Source organism: Uranotaenia lowii, chromosome 3 (genome assembly GCF_029784155.1).
Source record: "Uranotaenia lowii strain MFRU-FL chromosome 3, ASM2978415v1, whole genome shotgun sequence".
Classification (NCBI taxonomy): Eukaryota; Metazoa; Arthropoda; class Insecta; order Diptera; family Culicidae; genus Uranotaenia; species Uranotaenia lowii.
The window spans coordinates 9,011,886-9,036,865 of NC_073693.1; the positions used below are offsets into that span (position 1 = coordinate 9,011,886).

Below are 24,980 nucleotides of genomic sequence, written 5' to 3' on the forward strand. Positions count from 1 at the left end.
TTTATCATTTTCTGTTCTACCATCTTTCCATTCTTTAGAAAAGTTGAGTTATGTTTGCTTTCTTATCACTTCGTTATTTAAAAAAAAAAAAAAAAAACATTGATCTAGAAATTATTGATAAGCTTTTTCAAGAATTAATATAATTAAGAATTCCTTCGTTTTACATTTGTTGACCAGTGAATTGTGTGGATGTTTCACGTTTGAAAATTATAGGATTAAAATTACATTTTACGAAATTTCACATCATATGCTGATGATGCTAAAGTTTCGTTTTAGTCTAATAATCTGTCTTACACAGATGAACGAAATTTTCTATCTAGGTTGAGAAACCGCGTACTATTTCCTCAAAAATCTTACGTTAGCTTCGAGTTTTTCAATACTCTATTTGAGATATTTCTACAGCAACTTTATTTTCATGTTTACATATATGCAACATTGTATTTTCGTAACACAATTCACTGTTTTTTTTAACAAAAATGAAATTTCCTTGGATTGTGGAAAATTTCCTTGGATTGTGGAACAGTGTTAGAAATTTTTATTTTTGGCAAGTGCCTCAGATAAATTCTTATCATGGTTGATTAGAACGCAAGTAGTTGCTAACTTTCAAAAGTTCGAATTGAGTGCCCCATACCCGGGTAAACAATTTACATCAACACGCAATCTTCAAATCTTATTTGAGTAATCAATGCTTTAGTTTGTTTAAAACTTAACTCGACCAAAACTGCTAAATTATGATCAGAAAGACCAAAAAGGTCTTATAATTTGCTCGGATGGTTGAACTACAATTTTTCTTATGAAAATTCAAAATTTGCTTAAAGCACCTCTTTTTTGAGGAACGAAGTTAAAAAAACATACTTCTTGGTACCATAATCGGAATCTTATTCCCATGTTGTGAATAGGAAATTATGAGAACACTAATCAAAAGATACTTAGCTTCGGTAAGTTGTAGAATGATTCGGATTTTCAGACGTCCGGTATCAATCCTGCTTGCAATCCATTGTCGCTCGAACTCCGTCCGTACGTCGAACAAAGTAGTGCTAATGACCGGCCGGGGTTGTTTCTTGATGTAGAACACTAAGACTGGGTTCAACTTACGTAATCTGAGATAAAGACGCTTGAAACTCAATTTTAAAATAAACACTGGAGCCATTTTCGATGAAAATCCACATTTCCACAAATCCAATTTCAAAAAAAAACTTTAAGAGCCCGATTTTTTTCGTCCGTCCGTCTCGAAGCACACGCCTACTCCTATCAAATTTTCCAAACAAAACAATAATGCTATTATCTCAAAAAATTTCAAAAATATTATTTTTCGAGTTATTGAACTTTGTTGAATAATTTAACAAAATGTGCTTTGAAAAACTTTTTTTATCCCTTTAAAATGTTTCCCCATGAAAAAATATAATAAAAATATTTATTATACGTCAATCGTTAGAGTATAAAGTGAACTTAATTATGCCATATTTTTAAAGCTATAGTAAACTCTCAATTTTTTCTAAGAACAAGTTTTCCAAAATGTATGTTATGGGTTTAGTTGATCGCTAGAGTCCAGGAAGATGTATTTCTTTTCTGAATGGATCATGATCATTGATTAAAACTAGAAAATTGCGCCTTAAAGTATGCAATGATTATAAGATAGTAGACCAACTTTTGGAATTCACTTTGATCCTTACAAACTGTGAAATGAGAACTTATATGGCAAAAAATAATCAACGGACATTTTATCTTTGGATTTGGCTAAATTTTTACCTAGAGTCTGGGCACCCTGAGTTCAAAATCAAGTCTCCTTGAGTAAAGGATCAACAAGTATCCTTTAACTTAAAAAATATCACAAATTATTTCGTCTCACGAAAATGCTTCTAGTTCATCTACGGGTTCATGTATCGTTCTATTTTTTGTAACATATAAACTTAATGTTACTCGCTGTCAGAAAATGCAAAAGACGGCGAATTACTAATTGTTTCCGAAAAGATATGATAAAAATAAGAAAAAGGGATCAAGAATCCCAATTCTCCCCTAGAGTTTTATCCGGTATGTGATCATTGCTTGAACCAAACCACAGATGGTGGATGAACGATGAGCTCTGAGTTTGATGGTTAACTTAAAAATACTTAACACAAATTCTGAAAAAAGGGGTACATGATTAAAAAAATAATTATCAGGGATATGCATTAATATTATTAATCGTTTGCAGAATCTCTTTATCTCTCGATACTCAAATGGTTTTTTTGTTCTAAATCAACGCGATTTTTAAATCTACCATCATAACGTAGAAAAACGGTTATGAATAGATTCAATTTTTTATGTTTCGGTTTTCATATTTAGAGAAGCATTGATATTATTCATTCTTTTTTAATCTTATCTCATGCTGTATTGTTGAGGGTATGTTGGTATTTTGTAGGCTTGTTTGTTCACAACCTAAGAGCAAACTTCATCTCGGTTTCGGATATAACAAATTAAACAACTTTATACTTTAATCACTAAAATTTATTGATTTTCTATACTTCTAAAATGTTCACAATTGGTTTTCTTGCTATCTCTGATTGCTAGTAACATTAATGTTTATTATTTTTTAAATCTCAAATATCCCTTAGTTTTTAAGTTTTTGCTTCTTCCAATAAGGTTATCAATCAAACACGTGTCCTATGGTTTCAGTGCATTCAAAATAGGTTACCGGAGTTTGTTTTGTATTGATTAATATCTTTTCAGTGCCAGTTTTAATTTAATATCTTTCTTTTGGTTCTGTAAGATCAGAACTTTTGGGACGCTCTACTTTCAATAATTTTATTGGTTGTTGGATGTTGAGTAATTTAAATACACATATCTAAGTTGCACAGCAATGCACGTATAACAATGCTCTTCTTTGTTCGGAAAGTGAGAATTGGTGGCATGACAGCATAAACTACTCATAAGTTTGTATAAAGAGAGTAACGGATAGCTTTGTCACAACAATCATTTATAACGACTATTATTGGTATATGTAGGTATATAAACTATTTATCAGCCGTGTTCCGGAGGACGTTTGCTGTAAAATAACATTTAGGATTGAATAAATAGCGTTTGGGTTAACAGTTTTTTTAATAGATCCTGACAACAATGGCAGAAAATGGTTACTCTACTGTTTAAATAGTTTTCAAGATAATGAAAATGACATTAAACTGTCATGGTTTGGTAGTGTTTTATTCTTCTCAATAAGTACAGATTAGGTTGCGTAATTTGATAACTTAACAAGCTGTAAATATTCTCTTAATTATTGGATAAGGTTGCAAGAAAATTATTGATCTGAGGGATAAAATTTGTTAAAATGTTGACATGTAATGCACTGGTTCAGGCAACGTCGATAAAGAGCTATTCCTGGGAGGGTAACAGCATATTGAATAATTTATTAGAAAAAATAATAGAGAGAAATAAAAAAAATTTAAACGACAAATAATCACTTCATCCATAACGAAAAACTGGTTTGGTTGGTGGGAAATGACCAGGGGAAGTACACCGTTCTACATTCTAGGACGAGGAGTCAAACATTTCACACCAATCATCATCATCATCATCATCATCATCATCATTCCCCATTGGAGGATCCATGGTAGCTATAGAACCCGTTTCTGGTGACGCCTCTGCTGTGGATGGATGGGAAGATTTTGGTGAGATATTTTTTAAATCATGTTTCAGCGAATCAGGAACACATTGTTAACTCATTGTTTCGATTTTGCATTACGTTACAAAGTTTCACTATTTTGTTGCGAACGAAAGGGCGGACTATTGTTACATTGCGTTGGTTTTACCTTTGTTTAAAATATGCTTAGAAAAATAAATATGTACAAAGCTTATGTATTGTTCTTCAATATTTTACGTGAACTCATGTCATGATTTATGAACATGTAGATATACAGCACCCTTACTGTTCGAGTACGGAAAACATTTTGTCGATTGTGTAGATCTTGAGCATTTCTTAAACACTAAAATATCTTGTTGTCTCTGATTCTGTTTTCATCAAAATCAGTTTGAATGAAAGTGAAATCGATGGCTTAGAATGCTTAGATGATCAAGATAGTTGAAAGGTTAAAAACAAACAAGAGAAAACGATCGCAGAATCATAACGTAACATTTGAATAGCTGTAGTCTGGTGAAGCAACTCGATGATCTGGTTTAATAGTTGTAGCCAAACAAAAGGTGTGCAGATCGAGTAGACTTACGGCGTAAGTTCGTCCGTTTCTTTGATTACGGAATTTTTCTCCATAGTTTCTCGCCGGAGAATCATTTCGTGCATGTGCTGAAAAAAAAAAGAATATGATTAGTCAGATCGTCGGAGCGTTTCAGTGAAATAAAGAAATCTTACATCCTGATTTTGGACGATGATTATCCTGTGTTGGATCGAAGGAGCAAGCTGACAGCTGTTCTGTTCCAAATCGTCCAAGGACGCTCGACGCATAAGCTAGAAATGAATAGATAATAATTTATATTAATTATTATTATCAACTTGTTATAGACTAATCCAGTGTTGTTTTGAATAGATTTTCTTATCGGGTGTTCACTCTCTGGAGCCACTAAAAATATCTTTTTTCGTGGAAGCTAATCAACACATCAACTAGAAGTCAAAGTCAATTCTAAAAACTAGGGCGCCATAATCGATCAAACCATTTTTTATCGGTTGGCTAGATAATTTTGGTGGTTGCGTAAAAACTCTCTCTGGAGCCACGCAGAACTAAAATTTACTGTCTTAAGGCCTTTGAGTTTAAATTTTTTGTTCTACTCAACAAAAAAAGTTCTGTAGATTACTCACCGTCCCTCGTTTGACATGCTCCATGCTCGCGTACCGCGGCTGGTTTATGCAGGATTTCCTCCGGATCGGCGTCGGTCCGTCCAGTTCCAGATTCTCCAACATCTGGATCATACTATGCCGGCGGGAAAGTGTGACCAGCGACTGTCGATGTTTGGTGTGGTGCGTTTTGCCCAGCCGTACATCGATCGCCTTGAAATGGTTCTGGATGGCCAGGCCCAGTTCCGGTGCAGCGTCATCGTCCATCAGCACCCGGCATCCCTTGAACATGGTGTACCCATCACAACCCCCGTAGATGTAGCTTTTAATGCACAGCGTGTAGTTCTGCTCCAGGTTTAGCCACTCATCTCCAATGCGGACCAGCTTAGCTTCCACTCGTTTGCCCGGTGGTTGTGACGGATCGAAGGCAAACGACATTCCCGCGATCTGAGGAAACCGACCTTCCAGCTTTGGATAGGTGCACACTGAGTTTTCCAATGCTTCGTGTAGTGTTTTTCCGGTTACCTCGAGCACTATCAGAGGATCCTGCATCGGAATAATGTTGACCAGATCACGCATAGTAAACGGTCCGGCTTGATGGATTTGATCCGATCGGAATGTCCCTGAGTTGATCATCACCGCATCAGCTCCCGTTGCTGCCAGTGCAACATCACAGATCCAATTGCCTAAATTCGTTTCCGATGTTCGGATGGAAGAAAACCGTCCATCAAGCTCGACCGAAAATGTTCCCAACACCTCATCCATTTTTGATTCGATCGTTTCGGAATACTTTTTCAGTTCCTCCTTGAGCACTGGATCTTCGTTGTATTTCGTCGAGTTGACATCGATTTTTTCAACCGTGATACTGATCTTACCGTGTTCGTTCCTCTCAGTGTTAACACCGATACGAGAGAACTGCCGGAAATCGGTTCCCGATTTGATAACATGCGTATCCTCAATGTTCAAAATTTCAAACACGTGATCGTGACCTCCCAAAATAAGATCAATGTGCCCACTGTGCTTGGCAAGCTCGATATCGTTCGGAGTCCTCATATGGGTAAGGGCAATGATCACATCACAGCCCTGATTGTGCAGCTCGTCGGCCAGTTGGTTGCCGGCTTTGATGAAGTCTATGTAGGTGACCTCGTTGGGATCTATCGTTGGCAGAGTGTCCAGCCATTCCTTCTCCACCAAACCGATCAGACCGATTTTCACGTCACTGTGGTGCAGGATGTGGGTTATTTTGCCTCCGCCTAGCGGTCGTCCGGTTTCATTATCCACCACATTGGACATCAACCAGGGGAACGTGGTTTTTTCGACCCACTCGGCGAGGACGTCCAGGCCATGATCTACGGAAATGGATAAATATGATTCGATTATGCTCACAATATAGTTTATGAATGATTTAGAATTTGATGTACAAGCCAAATTAAAACAACTATTAACTTATTTTAGTTATTAATTTCGATTTAGAGTCCTGATTCTGATTCTGGGATTCTGTGAGGTTCTCATAATGAATTAGACTTACGAAAAAAAAAGTTAACTTTACTTCAAAACAAATTTAAAAAAAATGACGGAAAGAAAAAAAAGAACCGTTCCGGTTTTATTCATAATTTTCGATAGTCTTCGCCTTTTTTCAGAAAGCTTTCTATGTGATCTGGGACAAAAAAGCCACAACGATGAGCATTAAGATGAGATTGCTTGAAACACTGACTGAATAGCAGCTTCAACAGATCGTTAGCCTCCTCAAGTAGGTACTAGACATTAAATTTTTCAATTTTTTCTCCTTGTCTATCCCCGGAAAATCCAGGCAAGCTTGTCAACGAAAAGTTTTTGGCTGGAAACCTACCAAGAGCCCGCTAAAGAGTTCGTTTTGCCGTCCATACGATTTTTTTTTCAAAATTTCTTGACGTTAGTGGTTCAAATATTCTGCGCACGATTTGACCACCGTATTTGTTTAAGTCACCGGAAGGCAATTTTTTATACCTTGTAGAAGTTAAGTCAGGCCAATTTATTAGTCAGCTAGACGAACCAGTCAGAAAAAAAAAGATCTTTTCTTATCCCCTCCCCTATTGAAATTTTCGAATTGCACTTGACAAAATTCTCACATTCCTTACCTAACTGCCGTTACAAGCAAAATTGTCCAATGTGAAAAAACATGCAAACGAGAAAAACCCGATTGAAATTTCAGCTATATTTCCATTTTTTTCTCTCAAACTAAAATCACTGACAGTTTTTTCTTAGTGAACAGTTCAAGTTAATCCTTTTACTTTTCTGCAGAAAAAAAAAGTCATTTCCTACAACAAACGGAAAATTAGAGCCAAAAATCGCAGACACCAGATAAGTTTATACCCACACGGAAAAAAACTACATGGGCGTTTAAAAAACAGCGTCATGATTAAGGTTGCCAGATTGCACGGTTTTATCCGGGTTAGCCCGGATAATTGATTCGAAATTTGACCAAAGTCCGGCCCGGCCCAGTTGCCCGGATTTCATTGAAAATAGCCCGGATTTATTCACTTTATTTGTCAAAACAAACAAAGAAAATACTTGTCCGAATCTCTCATTGAATTTGATGATGAAATAATGAATATTCCGATTCTTTGATCGGTGGCACAACAGCACAACATTTCCGAGTATTCTATTGGAATGTAAACCAATGACCAAGTTGAATCTAATCTTCTTTCGGATTTTGCGAGTTCATTATTGCGATGTCCAATAGTGATCCGAATCTTCCATCAAAAATTTAAAGAGCCAGTTATTTCAATAGCAACATTAATCCGAATCTTTATTCGAAATTTGAAAAATCATCCGAGTCTTTCATCGGAATTTCAACAATCATCCGAGCCTGTCATCGAATTGTGAAATAATCCGAGTCTTTCATCGGAACAGTTTACCTGTTTACCTGAGTCTATCATCGGAATTTAAAAAATAGTCCGATGAGTCTTTCATCGAAATTTGATAAATCATCCGAGTCTTTCACCGGAATTTCAATAATCATCTGAGTCTTTCATCGTAGTTCTGTAATAATCCGACTCTTGCATCGGAATAGCTTAACAAATCCGAATCTTTCATCGGAATTTCTAAAATAATACAAAACTTCCATCAGATAATTAAAACAAGTCAACTCAAATCTTTCATCGGATAAATTATGCTGAGAAGAATATTTATTTTTTAAGTTTCGAGTCTTTCATCGAATGACGCCCACAATATTTAATCTGTTGTTTGAATCCGAGTCTTTCACCGAATTCACAAATAAATAAAGTAAGAATGGCTTCTTTTTTCAATTCAAATTTTTCATTAGAATTATTTCGAGTCTGTCGTAATTTTACGATTATTTTGAAATGAACTTCAAGATTAACTCTTAAATTGTTGGCAGCAGTGAAAACTGCTGAACCAAACATGACTAATTTTTTTCTCCATTGGTTGCCTTCTTCTTAGAGAATGGGTGGACCGTCATCTTGGAGGATTTGGAGGAACCATCTTCTTGGTGAATATTGCAGGAACCGATGCTTTCACTTTGAGATTAGTTAAACGAATGAGCCCAACTGCGCTGGGTACGCTCTTTTTATAGCGTCAAATACCCGAGCTTCAGAGAAATGGGCGGAGCCAAATCGATGAGTTTTTACTCTCTGGATAAAGAGAAGATTTTCCGTTCAGAACTTTTTCTGTTTTGCATGCATGTGGATGCTCAGTTCTTTTTTAATTTCTTTTCTTCTTCTTTTTCATCTATATCCTCTACATTACTATTTACCTCTACTCTTTATTCAGGTATGGAATATATTCATAGAAACCGCTTGTTTTCAATTATATCTTTAGCATTCCTAGCAATTTCTGGCCCGTGTTTCATATTTCAACTCGATAGGAAAATATTTTCTTCAAATCTTTGTTCCGTGCTTGAGGTAATGAAGATTAAAATTCATACTTTGAATTTTATTACTTTGAGGAACCTTTACTTAAACCAACTTGGTTTGCTTGAACGACTTCATAGAGCGTCTATAATACAGTAATCTTTCGAAAGATTTCAGGTTATCCGCGTTATCATCGGAAACTTTTAATTTACAGAACCTTTAAACCAAGCATTTTTTTCAGTTCTCTTCCACAGCTTCAAATCATCTGCGTTTCCTTTGGAGGCAAGCATGCCTGCTTGGTTTCCTAAAATTTCACTGCAGGTTGCTTTTTTAAATGTTTCTTAAGATTTCCCATTAGATTCGACTTATTTCTATTGCTGAGGTAAGACCTTTAGTTTTTATGTGTTACAGTGCTCACAACTCCCATTATACACTCCAGTTTCGAACGGGCGAACGGCAGAGAGATTTAACCATGGCAGCTCATAGAATCGATCTACTAAATCAAATCCTGATGATTCTTTTTGGCCTTCTTTCATTTGATCCATCCGCATTCAAAATATCCATTTTTTTTAACAGCGCATACAAGTCATCCGCCGTCTTATCGGAGACTAACGCATCTATTTCTTTACTTCTTTGCTATCAGGTTATCCGCCTTCGCATCGGGAACCAGCTTTTTCCAGCACTTTCAAGTCATCCGCCTTCCCATCGGTGACTAGTGCAACTTTGGCTACATGAACTCATAAGTTCAACCAGCGCATTCAAGTCAACCGCATTCTCATCGGTGACTAGCGCATCTACTTCTGTATTCTTCCTCAAAGAAATAATTCACACGGTCACTTCACCGTACCGACTGTGCCATTGTCGTAATTTTACGATTATTTTGAAATGAACTTCAAGATTAACTCTTAAATTGTTGGCAGCAGTGAAAACTGCTGAACCAAACATGACTAATTTTTTTATCCATTGGTTGCCTTCTTCTTAGAGAATGGGTGGACCGTCATCTTGGAGGATTTGGAGGAACCATCTTCTTGGTGAATATTGCAGGAACCGATGCTTTCACTTTGAGATTAGTTAAACGAATGAGCCCAACTGCGCTGGGTACGCTCTTTTTATAGCGTCAAATACCCGAGCTTCAGAGAAATGGGCGGAGCCAAATCGATGAGTTTTTACTCTCTGGATAAAGAGAAGATTTTCCGTTCAGAACTTTTTCTGTTTTGCATGCATGTGGATGCTCAGTTCTTTTTTAATTTCTTTTCTTCTTCTTTTTCATCTATATCCTCTACAGAGTCTTTCATCGAAATTACCTTATGATTCAATCCGAGTCTTTTATCGGAATCTTGAGAAAGTCGGAAATATTTCAAAGTTTAAACAATACACAGTGTTAATGTTGTTTCAAAGAATTCTAAACTCGCAACACCACTCTCCACAACCACAACACAATCAATAGGCGATGGAAGCGCTGCAGAATTTGGGTGATGGTTTTGCATTAGTGCAAGTGGGATGCAGCTAAAATTTCACCCAACTTTTGACAGATCTTAATAGGTTTTTCTTGAGGAGAGAAAGAATAACTTTTCGATTCCATCGCCCATTGGGCTTAGGTCTGCCCATCGCCAATCATGTTTGTTCAGCCGAGTTAAATTTTTCCATCGAAAAACTCTCACATAACTTGCACAACAAAACAGCTTACTTGGCAAAATTTTTGCAGGAAATAAACATTTATTTAAATATATTTTTCACGCCATTTGGAAGCTTAGTTGTTGTTAGCTCTACCAGCCACGCCATTGTCGTACTTTTTCACTTTATTCCAATTTTAACTTTTTTTTTATCTTCTTTCAAACCCATCCTTCCTTTCCAAGACTCGTTAACAGACTGAAGCAAGATGGGCAACCCTCTTCTTTTCGCTAGAAAATCTTTGGGCCTGCTAAAAAGAATAAAGCTTGCTCTTTATACTCTTAGAGCACCTGCAACGGTACAGGCGTAAATATTGGAATCGGCTAAAACACGCGCTCCACATCGGTGTGATAGCGAATTTAAAACGGATACACTTTTATTGCAGACACTCAATAATTGAGAAGAAAGAACTCATTTTATTAGAAAAATTGCTAAATTTAGAGTTTTACACCGTCATTATTCTACCAGGATTTCATTAACTTAAAGTCTTCTTAGTTTGGTCGAAATAGGTCGAAACAAGTAGAAATGGATTGACGATATAATACCTGTCTTTCTCCAATTGACTTCGACCGAATTCTACCAGGCCGAAACGAAACCCCCTGTCGAGCTGGATCGGTTTTGACCGTTTCGACTAGTTTCAACTTGCTTCATTGACAACGACCTGACTATTTCGAACAAAACATTGGCTCATTGAACAATTACCAAATGGCAGAAACCAGTTGAAACTGATTTTTATCTATAATTGAACGAAGCTTTAAAAGCCAAAATGACTATACACAGCGAGAAAAAAGCTTAATTGAAACAAAAAAAACATTTTTCTTTTAAAAATTGACTCATTTTGGGGTGCTGATTTCTAATATTTATTTAGTTTACCAACTCTTGTTTTCCAGATACCTTTTGAAAATAGGTAAAAATTCATTAACCCTCATCCGCATTAGAGTGTCATTTTGACACTATTGCAAGTTTGAAGGCTTGTAACTTTTTCCAGAAGCTTCAAAATACACAAATTTCTTCGGGGACTCTAAATGAATTTAAAAGTTCTTTAATATTGCATCTTTACTTTTTTAATGGACGAACCCTGCAAGCCTGGACAAAAAAAACTTCCTTTTCCGACTTAGAGTGTCATTTTGACACTCCAAAAGTAAAATCTATCTAAGTCGTTTGAATTATTATGAATTTCATATAAAACTTATATCAATAGAAACCTTGTAATGTCAGTAATATATGTTTAGAACATTATATATAGCTAAAGCTTCTAGTTTTCTCGTTATTCAGCATGAAAGAAAAAAAAACCGAAAGAACATGCCTCAGGAAAACTGCTGTAGTTCATACGTTCACGTCTAAAAAAATATTTGTCTTATGCATATGAAAGCTGAAGTTAATAATGTCTACATCATGAAGCCAAGAAATATTTTTTTAAATTTTTTTTAATGAAATGGTCACAAAAAGTTCAAGAAAGTGGTCAGAAAAACCTACTTTTCATTCGATTGCTTGTAAATACTGTTTAAGCGATGGTAGAGTTTAAAAAAAAAAAATATGACTACAAAATCTATTAGAATTCTAACATTTTGCTGTTTTTAAATTTTCCATGCAACAAAAATTGAATTTACTGGAATTTTTCAAAGTTCACTACTTGGCGCGATTTTTTACAAATTGAAATTTCATCTGTTTTTGTGGTCCACCGTCAGGTTGTACCCGGATTTTCAGTGCTTTTACTTTGTTTGGACCAATCAAAAGTATATTTGTTGGAAAGCTAATTTAATCTACATTCTAGTGAGGTGCAACAATTCACGCTGTAAGATTTCACAAAAATATTAAAATTATAAACGTAAAATCATTTCTGAATTTATAGAACCACAAGCAGCGCGTCCAGCAAAACGTGTTTGTTTGCTCTCCGAGTAGGTACGGTGGGTGGTGATTTGTTCAGAGAGCGAAGCCGACAGACGAAATAATGATGCGTGTCGTACGTTTTTTGGTTTGAAATTTTCTATTGATAGTAGTTCACGTTTGCTTGTCACGACAAAAACAGATGAAATTTCAATTTGTAAAAAATCGCGCCAAGTAGTGAACTTTGAAAAATTCCAGTAAATTCAATTTTTGTTGCATGGAAAATCTAAAAACAGCTAAATGTTAAAATTCTAATAGATTTTGTGGTCATATTTTTTTAAAAACTCTACCATCGCTCAAACAGTATTTACAAGCAATCGAATGAAAAGAAGGTTTTTCAGACCTCTTTCTTGAACTTTTTTGACCATTTCATTAAAAAAAATTTAAAAAAATATTTCTTGGCTTCATGATGTAGACATTTACTTCAACTTTCATATGCATAAGACAAATATTTTTTTAGACGTGTAATATATGAACTACAGCAGTTTTCCTGAGGCATGTTTTTTTCGGATTTTTTCTTTCATGCTGGATAACGAGAAAACTAGAAGCTTTAGCATTGGCAAATATGCTACTTTTAAGTATTCTTAAGTCAAATTTTCATGATTATCAGTAGTTTGTAATGTATCAGACAGATTTTTAAGCCAGAAATTGAAAGGATTTTTTTTTCTAAGAACCATGTCAGTGTAGTCAATGTTTTAATATAATAAACGTGAAATTTCGTTATGATATATTGTTCGTGTAGATTATATTATTAACATCTTTTGACAAAAATCGTCCATTTCACTGATATTTAATTTAAAAAAAAAAGTTTATTGTTGTGTTGCGGTAATTTCAATAGGATACTTCTGTTATTTCCCTATTTTTATTCATATAACGTTTGAACTCGAGAAACGCTGACTGGGCTCACTAATTCTTTGAGGCCAAAAGCTATTCGTTAAAATATGAAGTCAAGAATAGTATGACATACATTTTTTATACTTGATACGGTTTTCATTTACATCTTTTCTCAATTTATGTTACGTATAAACCGGTTTTGACGGAAAAAACATTCAAATAATTTCTCAAAAAGAAACAACTATTACACCCAATGTTAACCAAACATGTGTGAAAATAATCATCGTTGGCTAAAATTTTCTCACCGTGAACCCCAAACGCCAAAATCGGTTTGTCGGTTTTTTTAATCCTGTTTCAAATTTGCATGATTTTGGAACAAAGCCGTATAACGGTTGGGAATTTTGAAAACGATAACGATATTTTCAAAAATTTGTAGAATATCGCAGTGAGTGACTAGTGTGTGTGAAGTTTTTCCCCAACCCACCCCCCCCCCCCCCCCTCCCCTCCCCTTCGAAGCAACGAACGACTGCGCAACAACGTCAACAGTATGCAGCCAGAATGCTTCGTCATCTCACAACCAGAGGGCCAACTTGGATAGTCGATGCTTCCGGGTAATCACACGATCGGCAGCGACGCTCCGACGATACGACGAACGGAGAGCGATCGCGAAGCACAAAAAACGACCGAAACTCGCGGTTCAAGGCCGGTGAAACGCGGCTTCCTGGTGCTGGCTCACTTTGCTAAAAAACCACCGCAGTGTACACATAAGCAACTAGAAATTTTGTTAGTGCAAATAGCAGGCAGACACCAGGTAAGCCAACCATCGCTCATCCCCCATTTTGTTCTCGCCAAAAAGGACGTGTTCTAATGCCAGTGTCTCCTTACTACAGGACCCTTTTGTTCGGGACAAAATACTGTGATTGGAATAACCTTTCCCTCCAACTGCGACGGAAATCACGGCCACCGAACATCAGTTAACCCATTATCAAGGGTCTCGGTCGGTCGTCCATCCTGAACCCTACGAATCGACCGGCAAAGTGGACCAGGCACCAGTTGAAGGCCTCTGCCAACACCAATCGTGATGGAACACGTATCTGAGGTGCCTCCAGCGACTGCTGCCAGCGGAAGCTGATTCAGTTATGACCAAGATTGCTTAAATGATAGAAAAATCTGTAATTTCACAGATTTTTAAACAAATTTTCATCACGGAATCTGTGTCACAGAATACAGTATTTTGAAATATTCTCAGATTTCACAGAGTTTCAGAATTTTGAATGGTTTTCCAAAATTGTATTTTTTGGATTATACAAAATTTAGATTTCTCACTTTGAATTAGAAAAGTATGATGACATTGGTAATGTTAATAGATTTTTCCCAACTAAAATGTAAAAAAGACCAAATTTATCATAAATTTTCAATGAAATTAATGGAAATAGCATCACAGAAAACCATCAAAGAATTGTTGGGTAAAATCACAAAAAGTCAGATTTATTTTTCTCAAAAACACAGAATTTTTTTTTCGGCAACCTTGGTTACGACGTCAGCCTTACCGACTAGGAGTTGGCAGCATCCACAAGGGCTCGGCCCTTCAGGTATCGTACCTTTCAGTAATAGATCGGTGCAATGCCAGCGTTAAATAAATATACAATTGTTGAGAAGTGCAATTTTGGGGTTTTTTTCTGAGTGCATTCTGGAAGCTCTGGTAGCTTCTGCATTGAACGCTATCTCATGTACATGTACATGCCTCCTGTTGACCATACCCGTAGCAACAGTACATTCCTTAAAGTACCATACTAGTGGAACCACTTTTTGGGAATCAAACTATTCCCTTCCAATCGAACTGCTAATGCGACGAATTTAAATGCGTGCATAAGCGCATGGTCGATGACTTTAGTTGGTGATGATAATTGAAAAGCCACAAAACGTGTCCTGCTCATATTTCACACATTATGGCTAGCATACTTTGCGCGTTGTCGTCAGGCGCGCTCAGCGTGAATAGCCTTTCCCACACAATAGTAGGATATCATCTCTTTCTCGCTGTCTGTTCTTACTCATTCTCAGCTGTATCGATCACTTATTGGTGATCGCACACATAAAGCTTTTGTACATGATTTCAAGTATCTCCAAGTAGGAACCTTGTTGGTTTTTAAAGTCTTATTAATAAAATCAAATCGGAACTCAGACATCAAGTGTGCCAGTCGTAAGTTGATGACAGTCCATAGTTCGAGTGGAAGAAATTCGAACATATCATTACTTGACAGATTGTCACCAGATTTGTTTATTTTATTTCTGGAGTCTTTGACTATTGGGGGCTAAATGCTGGTGGAAATGAATTTTAAGCCTAGTCCACACTAGGCAATTTGGACTGCGATTTCGGTTGCTGAGACTTATGCTTACATTTAGAACTAGACGATGAGCTGCATGTCTCAAGTCTCCCGACAAGTTTGGGAAACCTACTGCAACCAAGGACATTTCCATTAGATGTAAACATAAACGAGTCTCAACAACTGGAATCGCATTTCAGGTTGCCGAGTGTGGACGAGGCTTTAGGTGATCATCATGTACCTTCTTTTTTTTTTTTATTATTTTTTGAATTCTGTGCTTTTCATTCTGATTTCAACGTTCATCATTATTATAGTTCTCATTTTCCTTCCATTTTTATCTATTTTATTTTATTTCGCCAACAAAAACTGTATATGCATCATTTACCCCATTAGGTTAAAGTTCCCATCATTAAGAGAAAACTTTCAAGACACTTGTCATCGGCAATTTCATCGCCCCACGGTTAAATTCCCACGCCTCATACAAAACTTACCGAAATCATGATTGCCAAACACGGCACAGTGTGTCCCAACGGAGTTCAGCACCGGAACCATCTGCTCCCCCCGAGTGAAGGTGCTGACTGTGGAAAATAACGAAAGAAAGAAAGGACACGTAAACAATCAAGGGATCTGTCACATAAGTATCTATCTTTCTGAGGTGGAAAAAATAGAAGGTTCACTCACGCATGCTGGGCGAGAAAGCGTCGCCACTGAACAGGACCAACGGATTCAGATGGCTGAAGGACCGGATGGCGGTGCAGAATCGGGCGGCCCCGCCAATCGGTTCCTGCTTACAGGTGGCGTCGATGTTGTACACATCGTTGTAGTGCAGTATGGTAAGTGCTGGGCCGGCTGCTCCGGCACTGCTATTGGTTCCACTCATTCCGTCCTCCGCGACGCCTCGGTCATTCACGTGTTGTTTGATCAGCGTTCCCGGGGCCAGGTGCAGCAGGTTCTTGGGGGTCGTCGTCTGAAGCTGGGTCACGGCTCGTTTGCCTGCCTCCCGGACTTCTACCGATGCCTGTGGTTTGCACGAGGAAAAATACAAATAAACGGAAACCCCCGCATTGGGGCACGGTTAGAAAATAGAAACAATTTCCGGCGTGGCATTTTATTGACATCGATATCCGGTGCTGTGGGCTGAGGGGAGTTTACAGCGGGAAAGTGCTCTGGAGAAAAACCGGATTTAACGTACGAACAGTTTTACGACGAAAACTAATTACTTATATTTACATGGGTAATCCGAGCTATTTAAATCAACAAACACATTGGGGAAAGTAATTTGTTACATACTCATTCATATAGTTCTAGACCTTCACTAACAGAAAGAAGATAGTGGGAATTCTCATGCGTAGACACTTGAACTAACCCCGCAGTAAAGAGATTCTCATAGAGGTTGACGATTAAAACAAAGATTAAACGTTTTTGGGGTACATTCATTTGTGTTGTAGGGGATTTTTTTTCGGTTACACTGAGATTTTCAATATTATGTTTTTTTTTTTAATTTTTCTCTTGTTAATTTGTTTTATTTCAGACTTGTTACATTATTCTCAATTTCTAATTGTGTTCTGTCCTGATTCATACCTTGAGGACTTTTCCCGAACCCGAATTAGTGGAACACTTTAACATCAATATTCCACCACACCAAACATTGAACGATGAAGTCTTCATAAATAATATACAAAAAAAAGCTTAATGATAGAAGCCTTTTCAGACCTTAGTAGGGAGAAAGTGAAAAAGTGAAACAAACTTCGGAGTTGATTATGACACAAACTACTACTATAGGTATGTGTGTGGCTTTCTACGAGGTACGCTATACGCGGTCGATCAAAATTAAATCATGTACCTATCACAAAACTTGGGCTAAGGGGGTCAATTTTGGGGAAAAGTGAAGATAAAGGGGAGACGGACCCACATATTGTCATATCCACCTGTTCACGGGAAAGTTTTTTTTTGCCCCTGTCAGAAGGGGCTGATGGGAATGGGAAGGAAATATCGAAACATGCGAGCACGTACGACAAATTAAGCATACGGAAAGGAGGTACACATGTGTATACGTATATTATCCATATATGTAAATGAGAAGGTGATACAAATTTGGTTTCTATTTTGTCACGGGCACTTATGATAATTTGAGTCTTTTGGGAAATGTAATGAGCTAAATAAGCTGTGTTAAAATAAACTAGCAAACAATTTTCAAGGGCTTCACCAAATTTGTCTGAAAAATGGTCCTTAGTATATCACTAGTAAGTACATCAGAAATTCAAAAAAGGTTGAATTTAAAAATTTTTTTTTAACGGTTTTGGCACTGTTTAGCAGACTTCCTCTTAATTTTCATATTAAAAAGAAGCCCGCAAGTAATTTAAAAAGCTGACAAAAAAGGACTCAAATAACTGTTTTTATATAAAAATTTGAAAATTGCGCCTTTAAGTATGCAATGACTACAGCGTAGAAGACAAAGTTCTAGAATTAATTTTGTCAGACACTTACAAACGGTGAAGTGGTCAAAATAGTCGGCCCTTTGACTTTTATCTTTTGTTTTTGTTTGATTTTGGCCAAGGCTTAGGGCTCTTGAAAAAAAGGATCAAGTCTGCTTTAACTTAAAAAAAAAATCACAATTTTTTTCGTCTCATGAAAATGCTTCTAGTTCATCTATGGGCTTATATATCATTTCAACTTTGGAGCATATAAACTTGAAATTACAAGCTGTCAGAAAATGCAAAAGACGGCAAGTTGCAATTTTTTTTTTCAAAAAGATAAACATAAGAAAAGGGGATCAGGTCAACTGAAAAAGAAAAAAACTGCTAACTAACAACGTGAAACGGCTAAATCTACGGGATGAATGAACAAACAAGTTTAAAATCCCAAAAAAATAGGGGGATCAGGTATTCCCATTCTCCACAATTGTTTTTGAAACGATATCTCGTGTTGCTTGTAATTGAACTTTTTTTAAAAAATATTGGAATGATATGCCAATAAAAAAAAAATTTAATTGATTTTTAAATTTTTAGTTAAAACGAGATTTTACATTTCGAAATCCGCAAATCTCTATGTGAATCCACAAATTAAGTCCCTTGTCATGTTCAGTATTCAATATTACTTTAAATGACCTTAAAAGACTATGTCATTAAACAGAAAGTTCATTGTTTTGTTAAATTTCAAGTAATATCCCAGGCAACAATTGAAGCTCCAGAAGATTTTACTGATTCAAAATATTTCAACAGATATTAAAACTTCGTTTTAAAAGCAAGGTTGTCGAAATCACAGGATTTTGAGCAAAATTTCGTCATGCGATCTGTGTAACAGATCAGAAATATGTGTATTTTGTTTATAGATTTTGCAGATTTAACTGATTTTAAACTTAGGATTTTTTACTCAAACTCATGAACATGTTGTAACACTAGACCGCTGCAAGCTTTGTATGGAAATTTCAAATTCTTAAACTATTACACCTCTCATATCTTTTTTTGGTTATTTTTGCTGCCAGAAATAGCAACAAAAATTTTGGAAGCTATCCATCCAACTCTGAATTTGCGCAACGAGTTTTTATTTTGTATGGAAATTAGTATGAGAAAACAAAATTTTTCATTCAAGAATCGCCAGAGATGTTCTGAAAGTTCTAAAAAATATAACTTTAGATGAAAAATGTTCCTTGATTCTTGCAGTACATTTCATGTCAACAAAGCGCAAACCTAAATTGTACCCCAAAAAAGATATTGAATGTTATATGCAGTTTTTGTTTTCAAAATAATTTTTTTAAATTTTATCGATTTTGACTGCTTATTTGAAAGCTGTGTAACAGTAGGATGGGAATAAAAAATCTCAAAAAACTGCTTTACATTGCCAGAGAATTTATTGATTCAATAACCTTTGCAAAACCACTTCATGCAATTATTAACAGCTCTAACCAGCAAAGTCTGCCATTTTTGAATACTTTTCAATGGATTCAGATTTTATATTTTGAAATGAACATAACTTTTTTCATGAACTTCTTAGCTGCTTGTCTTGCAAGCAAAACAAGAAGCTTAAGAATAGTCAAAATCAAAAATCAAAGACCGACTTCATTTCAAGCTGATTTGAATTTTCTGGATGATTTAATGTTCAAAAACTTCTTCTTCCATACAAAAATGAATCGCGTTGCGCAAACTCAGGATTCAACCAAATCATCCCAAATTTTACACTGATGCTTGGTGACCTAAAAGGCATCGAAAAAACATATAGGAGCAAAAAGTCATTTTTTGCAGCGGTCTATTGTAACACTCTTAATGTAAATTGCTTTTATCAATCAAAATTGTAAATAAAACCCTATTTTTAATTATATTATATCAATTTTACATGAAAATTATAGAAAACAGTATCACAGGAAACCGTCACAAAGTTTTCGGGTTAAATCCCAAAATTCAAGATATTTTTTTTGTCAAAAACACAAGAAAACTGGTTTTAAGATGTGTTAAAAATGAAAAGATTCATATAAGAATTTGTTTTCTTTTACCGAAAATTCTTAGTAAACCTTCGAGGAATTCAATATATTCATCATTCCGCATTAGACATACATTATCATGGAACTGGCAGTTATTCATGGTTTTTTCTCAATCAACAGCTAAAATTCTTTATTTTACACGGAATACGTGTATTCAGTTTTGTTAAATTTCAAAGTAATACTTTACAGGCAAGAAAAAAACACAAACGCCTAACCTTGGCTTGTGGCTTACCAGTTTCTTTAAAAAAAGCGGGATATTTCACGAAAAAAGCAAGACATCGCCGAAAAAAGCGGGACATTTTGGAAACTCTCAAAATCCCAATTTTTATGACCATACCTACTTAAGTATACATATGAGTATGTTCCTTCAGCTAGTTCATAGAAAGTAATAAAATATGAATAAATGAAATTTGTTTAAAAAAAATGAATTCTCAAGAAAACTTCCATCTTTGTAAACTGCGAACACTTAAGTTTGCATAATTAATTTGTAGTTCAGAGTAATTTAAAATCCGAAATTCGAAGAAAATTTTTATTTTTTAAACAGCCATTTTTGAGCATCTACCAAGTTTGTTAAGTTTTACTCGTTCATTCATTCATTGTTTGGTCGAAAATAGTCTAGTTTAGTCCCGTTCTATTTTGTCCTGAATTTGACTTTTTCCTTAAACTTTACATTCAAGAGATTCTGTTGGAAAAAAATCTTGTGTTATCATCATTTGGAAGCAACTTAAAAAATATTTTCTTCAATAAAAAAAATATTAGCATAGCTGGAACGTGCTCAAAGAACGCTTAATTGAACCAAATTTTCATGGTGATGCTAAGATAAGCTTGACAGATTACCCGATCTTACCCAGACATGCCCGAATCGTTGGCACAAAATTTAGGAAAGCTCAGTTAGGCTCGGTTGTCCGGATTACGTAAAAAAGCCTGGGTTTTGCACAGATCGTTGAATTCACTTTATTTTCAAAATTGAACAAATAACTTGAATTAAAAATTTATTTTTTATTGATGCGTCTATAAAAGTTTTTTTTAAGCCTAAAATACGATTTAAAATCTGCTGATGTGTTTTGATGAAAAAAAAAATATTTCAAGTGTTTTCTTCTTGATTTTTACTGAATAATTCCGTGGTTCTGACCAAATTCGCCCGAATATTGCCCGGATTTTGAGTTGAAATTTTTGAAATCAGATGCCCGGATTTTGCCAGGTTTTTAGATGAAATTTCCTGGATCCGCCCGGTCCACATATGACTGGAAAATATTCTGGCAACCTTAAATGTTAAGAACTCAACGAGTTATGTAACCTGGTCTTACATATACTTTGAAAAATTGCTGCAAATTTTGAGGAAAAAAACACAAAAAAAATCTTAAATTTGAATGATTTTCTGTGTTGAACCAATGAATTTGAATTTCCAGTGTAAGTCAGTGCAAATTCAGTGTCATCTATTCCATTTTTACAGCCTAATCGGTGAATGTCATGTTCTTGAAGTAAGAACATTTCTAGTTTTTAAAATCATAAATTTATCCATTTAGAAGATTAAAAAAAATGATAGAAGTTGAAAATGATCGAGAAGAGATTTTATAAGAAACGTTTTCATCAAGCACGGACCAACTATTTTGAAAAGGTGGAATCGGAGAAGGTTGAGTCTACCACAAAAAATTTCTCAGGAAAAAGCGAGACGGCCTGACGTTTACTAAAAAAACGGACATGTTCTGCTTTTGAGGAATGGATGGCAACCCTAACCCGAACGTTTTCTGATACGTTAACCCTTCATTTCATGATTTTTTATTTTTCCTCAAAAATTATTTTAAACAGTCGGAAATTATGTGTACATTGAGAAAAAAAAATTAAAATAAAATACGATTTTTCACTTTTTCCATACATTAATTGTTGCAAATTTGTTACTTTATGGAACGAAGGGTTAAATGTTAAAGTCCTCCTGCTATATCTAGCACATTAAAATTCTCCTATGTACATTAGACACTAGAGTCGATTTGAGGTCATTTTCGAATTTCTCAAACCCTGTGGATTTCAAAAGCTTTTTGACTCGAAACTCAAAATATATCCCAAGATAGTCAACAGTTAATAACTTTTTTGCTCAATAATATACGAAGTTACCATTAGCAGGCTCAATTCCACAAAAGAAAGAAAATGATTTTCTTTTTAAGAACAAAGTGTTGGAATTTCCCAAATAAACATATAATTAAAATTTACTCATGTAAATGTTACTTGAAAACTTTGCAAAAAGCCATAATTGAGTTTTGAACCAAAACAAAGCTTTCAGACTTCAAGGCTTGAGCAATTCAAAAATGGCTCAAAATCGCTAGTCTAATGTAACATCTTTTCCGCAGTAATATCGCAAAACTTTTTTTTGCTGCGCAGTCTTATACAATTATTGTACTATAATACACTACTAAATATTGTTTCTATATCGGAGATTTTATTTAGGAAACTTTTTATTTTAAATTGCCCATATTATCCAAGAAGCAATTGGAACAAAAGTCGGTTTTGGCCTTCGATGGCGAAGTTTTTTTGAAAAGCCGACTTACCTATGCATAAATATTTGAGTGGTGGCCAAATGGGTCATATCCAATTTCGTAAGTCGATCAAATACATTTTGTAGATTGGCCCAAAACTCTGATCTGTGCCAAATTTTAACTCAATCGGACTTGGTTTAGGGGTGCCTCAAATCGCTTAAAGTTTCGCTTGTTTGACCCTCGAAAATCACTTCAGGGGGACCAAAGGAAATCTGAAAAATAAAAATTTTAATTTTGATGACAAATGACTTAGAAGTGCATAAAAAGTTGAAATCAAGTTTTACCTTGAAACAATTTTTTTTTCCAAAAATCGACTTTAGAATTTTAAAAATCACGTATGAAGAAAATTCTAAGGAAGTCTGGAGAATAGAAATTTGTATTTCAATGCCAAATGACTTAGAAATGCATAAAACGTAGATATCTGGTCGATTTAGGAAAAAAAAATGTTTTGATCAAAAATCGACTTTCTGGGACGTTCATGCATTTCTAAATAATTTGGCATTAAAATTAATGTTTGGATTTTGTGGATTTCCTTTGTGATTTTTGTGATTATTGAAATTTTAGTGTCGATTTTTGCCAAAAAAAATTCAAGATAACACTAGATTTCGAAGTTTATTGCATTTCTAAGTCATTTGGCATCAAAACCAAAATTTCCGATTCCGGGCCCCCTCTTTGATGATTTTTTAGGTTCGAAAACCGAAACTATGAGGCGAAACGCTTTGAGGAACTCCTAAACCACGTCCGATTGAGCTGAAATTTTGCACATGTCAGGGGTTTGAACCAATGTACAAAATGTATATTTATGGCCAATTTTCAAAATTCGATCATGAAATTTTTCCCATACATCCTTGCCACCCTAAGTATAAACCTAGAAATTTGGAAATCGTCATACTTCAGAAACAAGTCAACCAATATCCTAATAATTTGATGTTTTTGTGAGGTGCTTTTACGTCGTGTTATATATATTTAAGTTGGTGTAAATTGTAAATTGGAGTTGTGATTTCTTATTCAAAAACCAAATCTGATCCTCATTGAAATCCCATGTTTGACTGGTAAAATTCAAATAACCAAAACTAGAAGTTAATAACATATTTCAATTTCTGAATGTACATATGATTCTTGTGTTCTGAATTTTGTTAATTTTTTTTGTAGATTTTTTCTCTATCGATTCTTTCTTTGACCTATCGAGCCCTCTTGTCTGTGACAAAAAAAAGAAAGTTGAAACCAAATTTGTTTTCTACCTCCCCAAATCAATCTTGGAAACGAAAATTGAAAAAAAAAAAACAAACAAACACACACGCAACATTTGACATCAAATCAAGTCCCAACAGTAGTAACATCATCCCATCGATGATTCCCCAGGGAGCAAAAATTATTTCCCGGGCACCTGTTTGATCCATCCGACGACGTTTTTCAAACCCTGGGAAACTTCCGACGATTCAATGCTGGCCGAGCCACTGTCGACCAGATCGCCCCACTTCGAGCGAAGGGCAGCCTGGGACGCAAATCCGGCCATCTTCGACGGCCCCTAAACACGGATCCGCCCCAACTTGTCCCTCGAAGGCTCCTTAGTCCTTGTCGCCCGGACTATCTTGGTGATGAGATATGATGAACGTTGAGAGAAGAAGAAGAAGCAATGTGGAATGAGAATAATAGAAAAATGATTATGAACGGCTTCGGAATTGGCCATGTTTTTTGGCGAAATTGACGAGTTGAGAACAACTTAGGCGACATTTTCATTTCACCCGAGCTGACGGCAGTTTTGGGATGATTTTATTGAGGAATATATTTTGTGATTTGATTCAGGGAAGGAAAATATGATACTGGTAACGATGTCGCTATGTTAATCCCTTTATCCCAGACCGACGAAAAATTGGTTCGTGATTTTCGCAGACAACGTGCTGACGTACATCGATCAAGTTGAAAAAATGATAGCTCCGAAATAATATTTTATTTTATTTTATCTTATTTTTAGCAGTAACTAGCTGACCCGGTAAACTTCGTTTTACCTTTTACGTTATAATTCATTAGAAAATGTTTAATGATTTAAGTAGATTTTGTATGGGAGCCTTCCATGAAAAGTGAGATTCTTGAAACTATTATACAAACCATCTCTGACCCGAAAAACCCAATGCCAAATTTCACTTCATTTCGACCGTCCGTTTATACGTGATGGTGTCACGAAGAAAACGCCTCCATTTTTATATATAAGATGACAAAAAATAGAAGGAAGGAATCAGCATCTAGTTGGAACAAAATTGTTAAGTTTGTCTTAATTTGTGTGTATAATGCTTTTTTTTCTCTGAATGTTCTTATTTCTTATCTTTTTCAGGAATGTTTAATCTCCCCTTTCACCAAACTGCCGCTTTACTTAAATACTGCAATTGAGAAAATGAGGAATCGAATATATAGAATCGAGGGAGTTCTTCTTCTTTTCCGCATAAGTATCGAATGGATTTCACAAGACTGTGCTTAACTCGTGGCTGGTGAGTTTGATCTTATTTTTCTTGTACATTGTCCCGGTCATGCTTTTTCTAAAACTGATCCCAACATGAGTACGTTGATGGAATTTTGAAAAATTCAAGGCGCAATGAGAGTAAAGTCTGTTTCACATAGCATCTGGCCGGATAAAATTCATCATTTCTC

At 35.6% G+C, this 24,980-nt stretch overlaps 1 protein-coding gene across 7 annotated transcripts in view; it reads right to left on the reverse strand.

Moving 5' to 3' along the window:
* Positions 1-2,465: 2,465 nt before the first annotated feature.
* LOC129750547 (snake venom 5'-nucleotidase) overlaps positions 2,466-24,980 on the reverse strand; it is an 87,158-nt gene continuing 64,643 nt past the window's right edge. For 3 of the 7 annotated variants that reach the window (XM_055745514.1, XM_055745513.1, XM_055745515.1), the window contains exons 2-6: positions 16,008-16,344; positions 15,818-15,904; positions 4,784-6,108; positions 4,340-4,435; positions 2,466-4,273 (exon numbers count right to left, since the gene is read on the reverse strand). In XM_055745514.1, the coding sequence (XP_055601489.1) occupies positions 4,193-4,273; positions 4,340-4,435; positions 4,784-6,108; positions 15,818-15,904; positions 16,008-16,206 (1,788 nt within the window). In that variant the 5' untranslated portion in view covers positions 16,207-16,344 and the 3' untranslated portion in view covers positions 2,466-4,192. Of the gene's footprint in view, positions 4,274-4,339; positions 4,436-4,783; positions 6,109-15,817; positions 15,905-16,007; positions 16,345-23,721; positions 23,926-24,980 lie in introns of all 7 variants that reach the window. The other 4 variants (XM_055745511.1, XM_055745510.1, XM_055745509.1 and 1 more) reach the window with 2 other exon arrangements.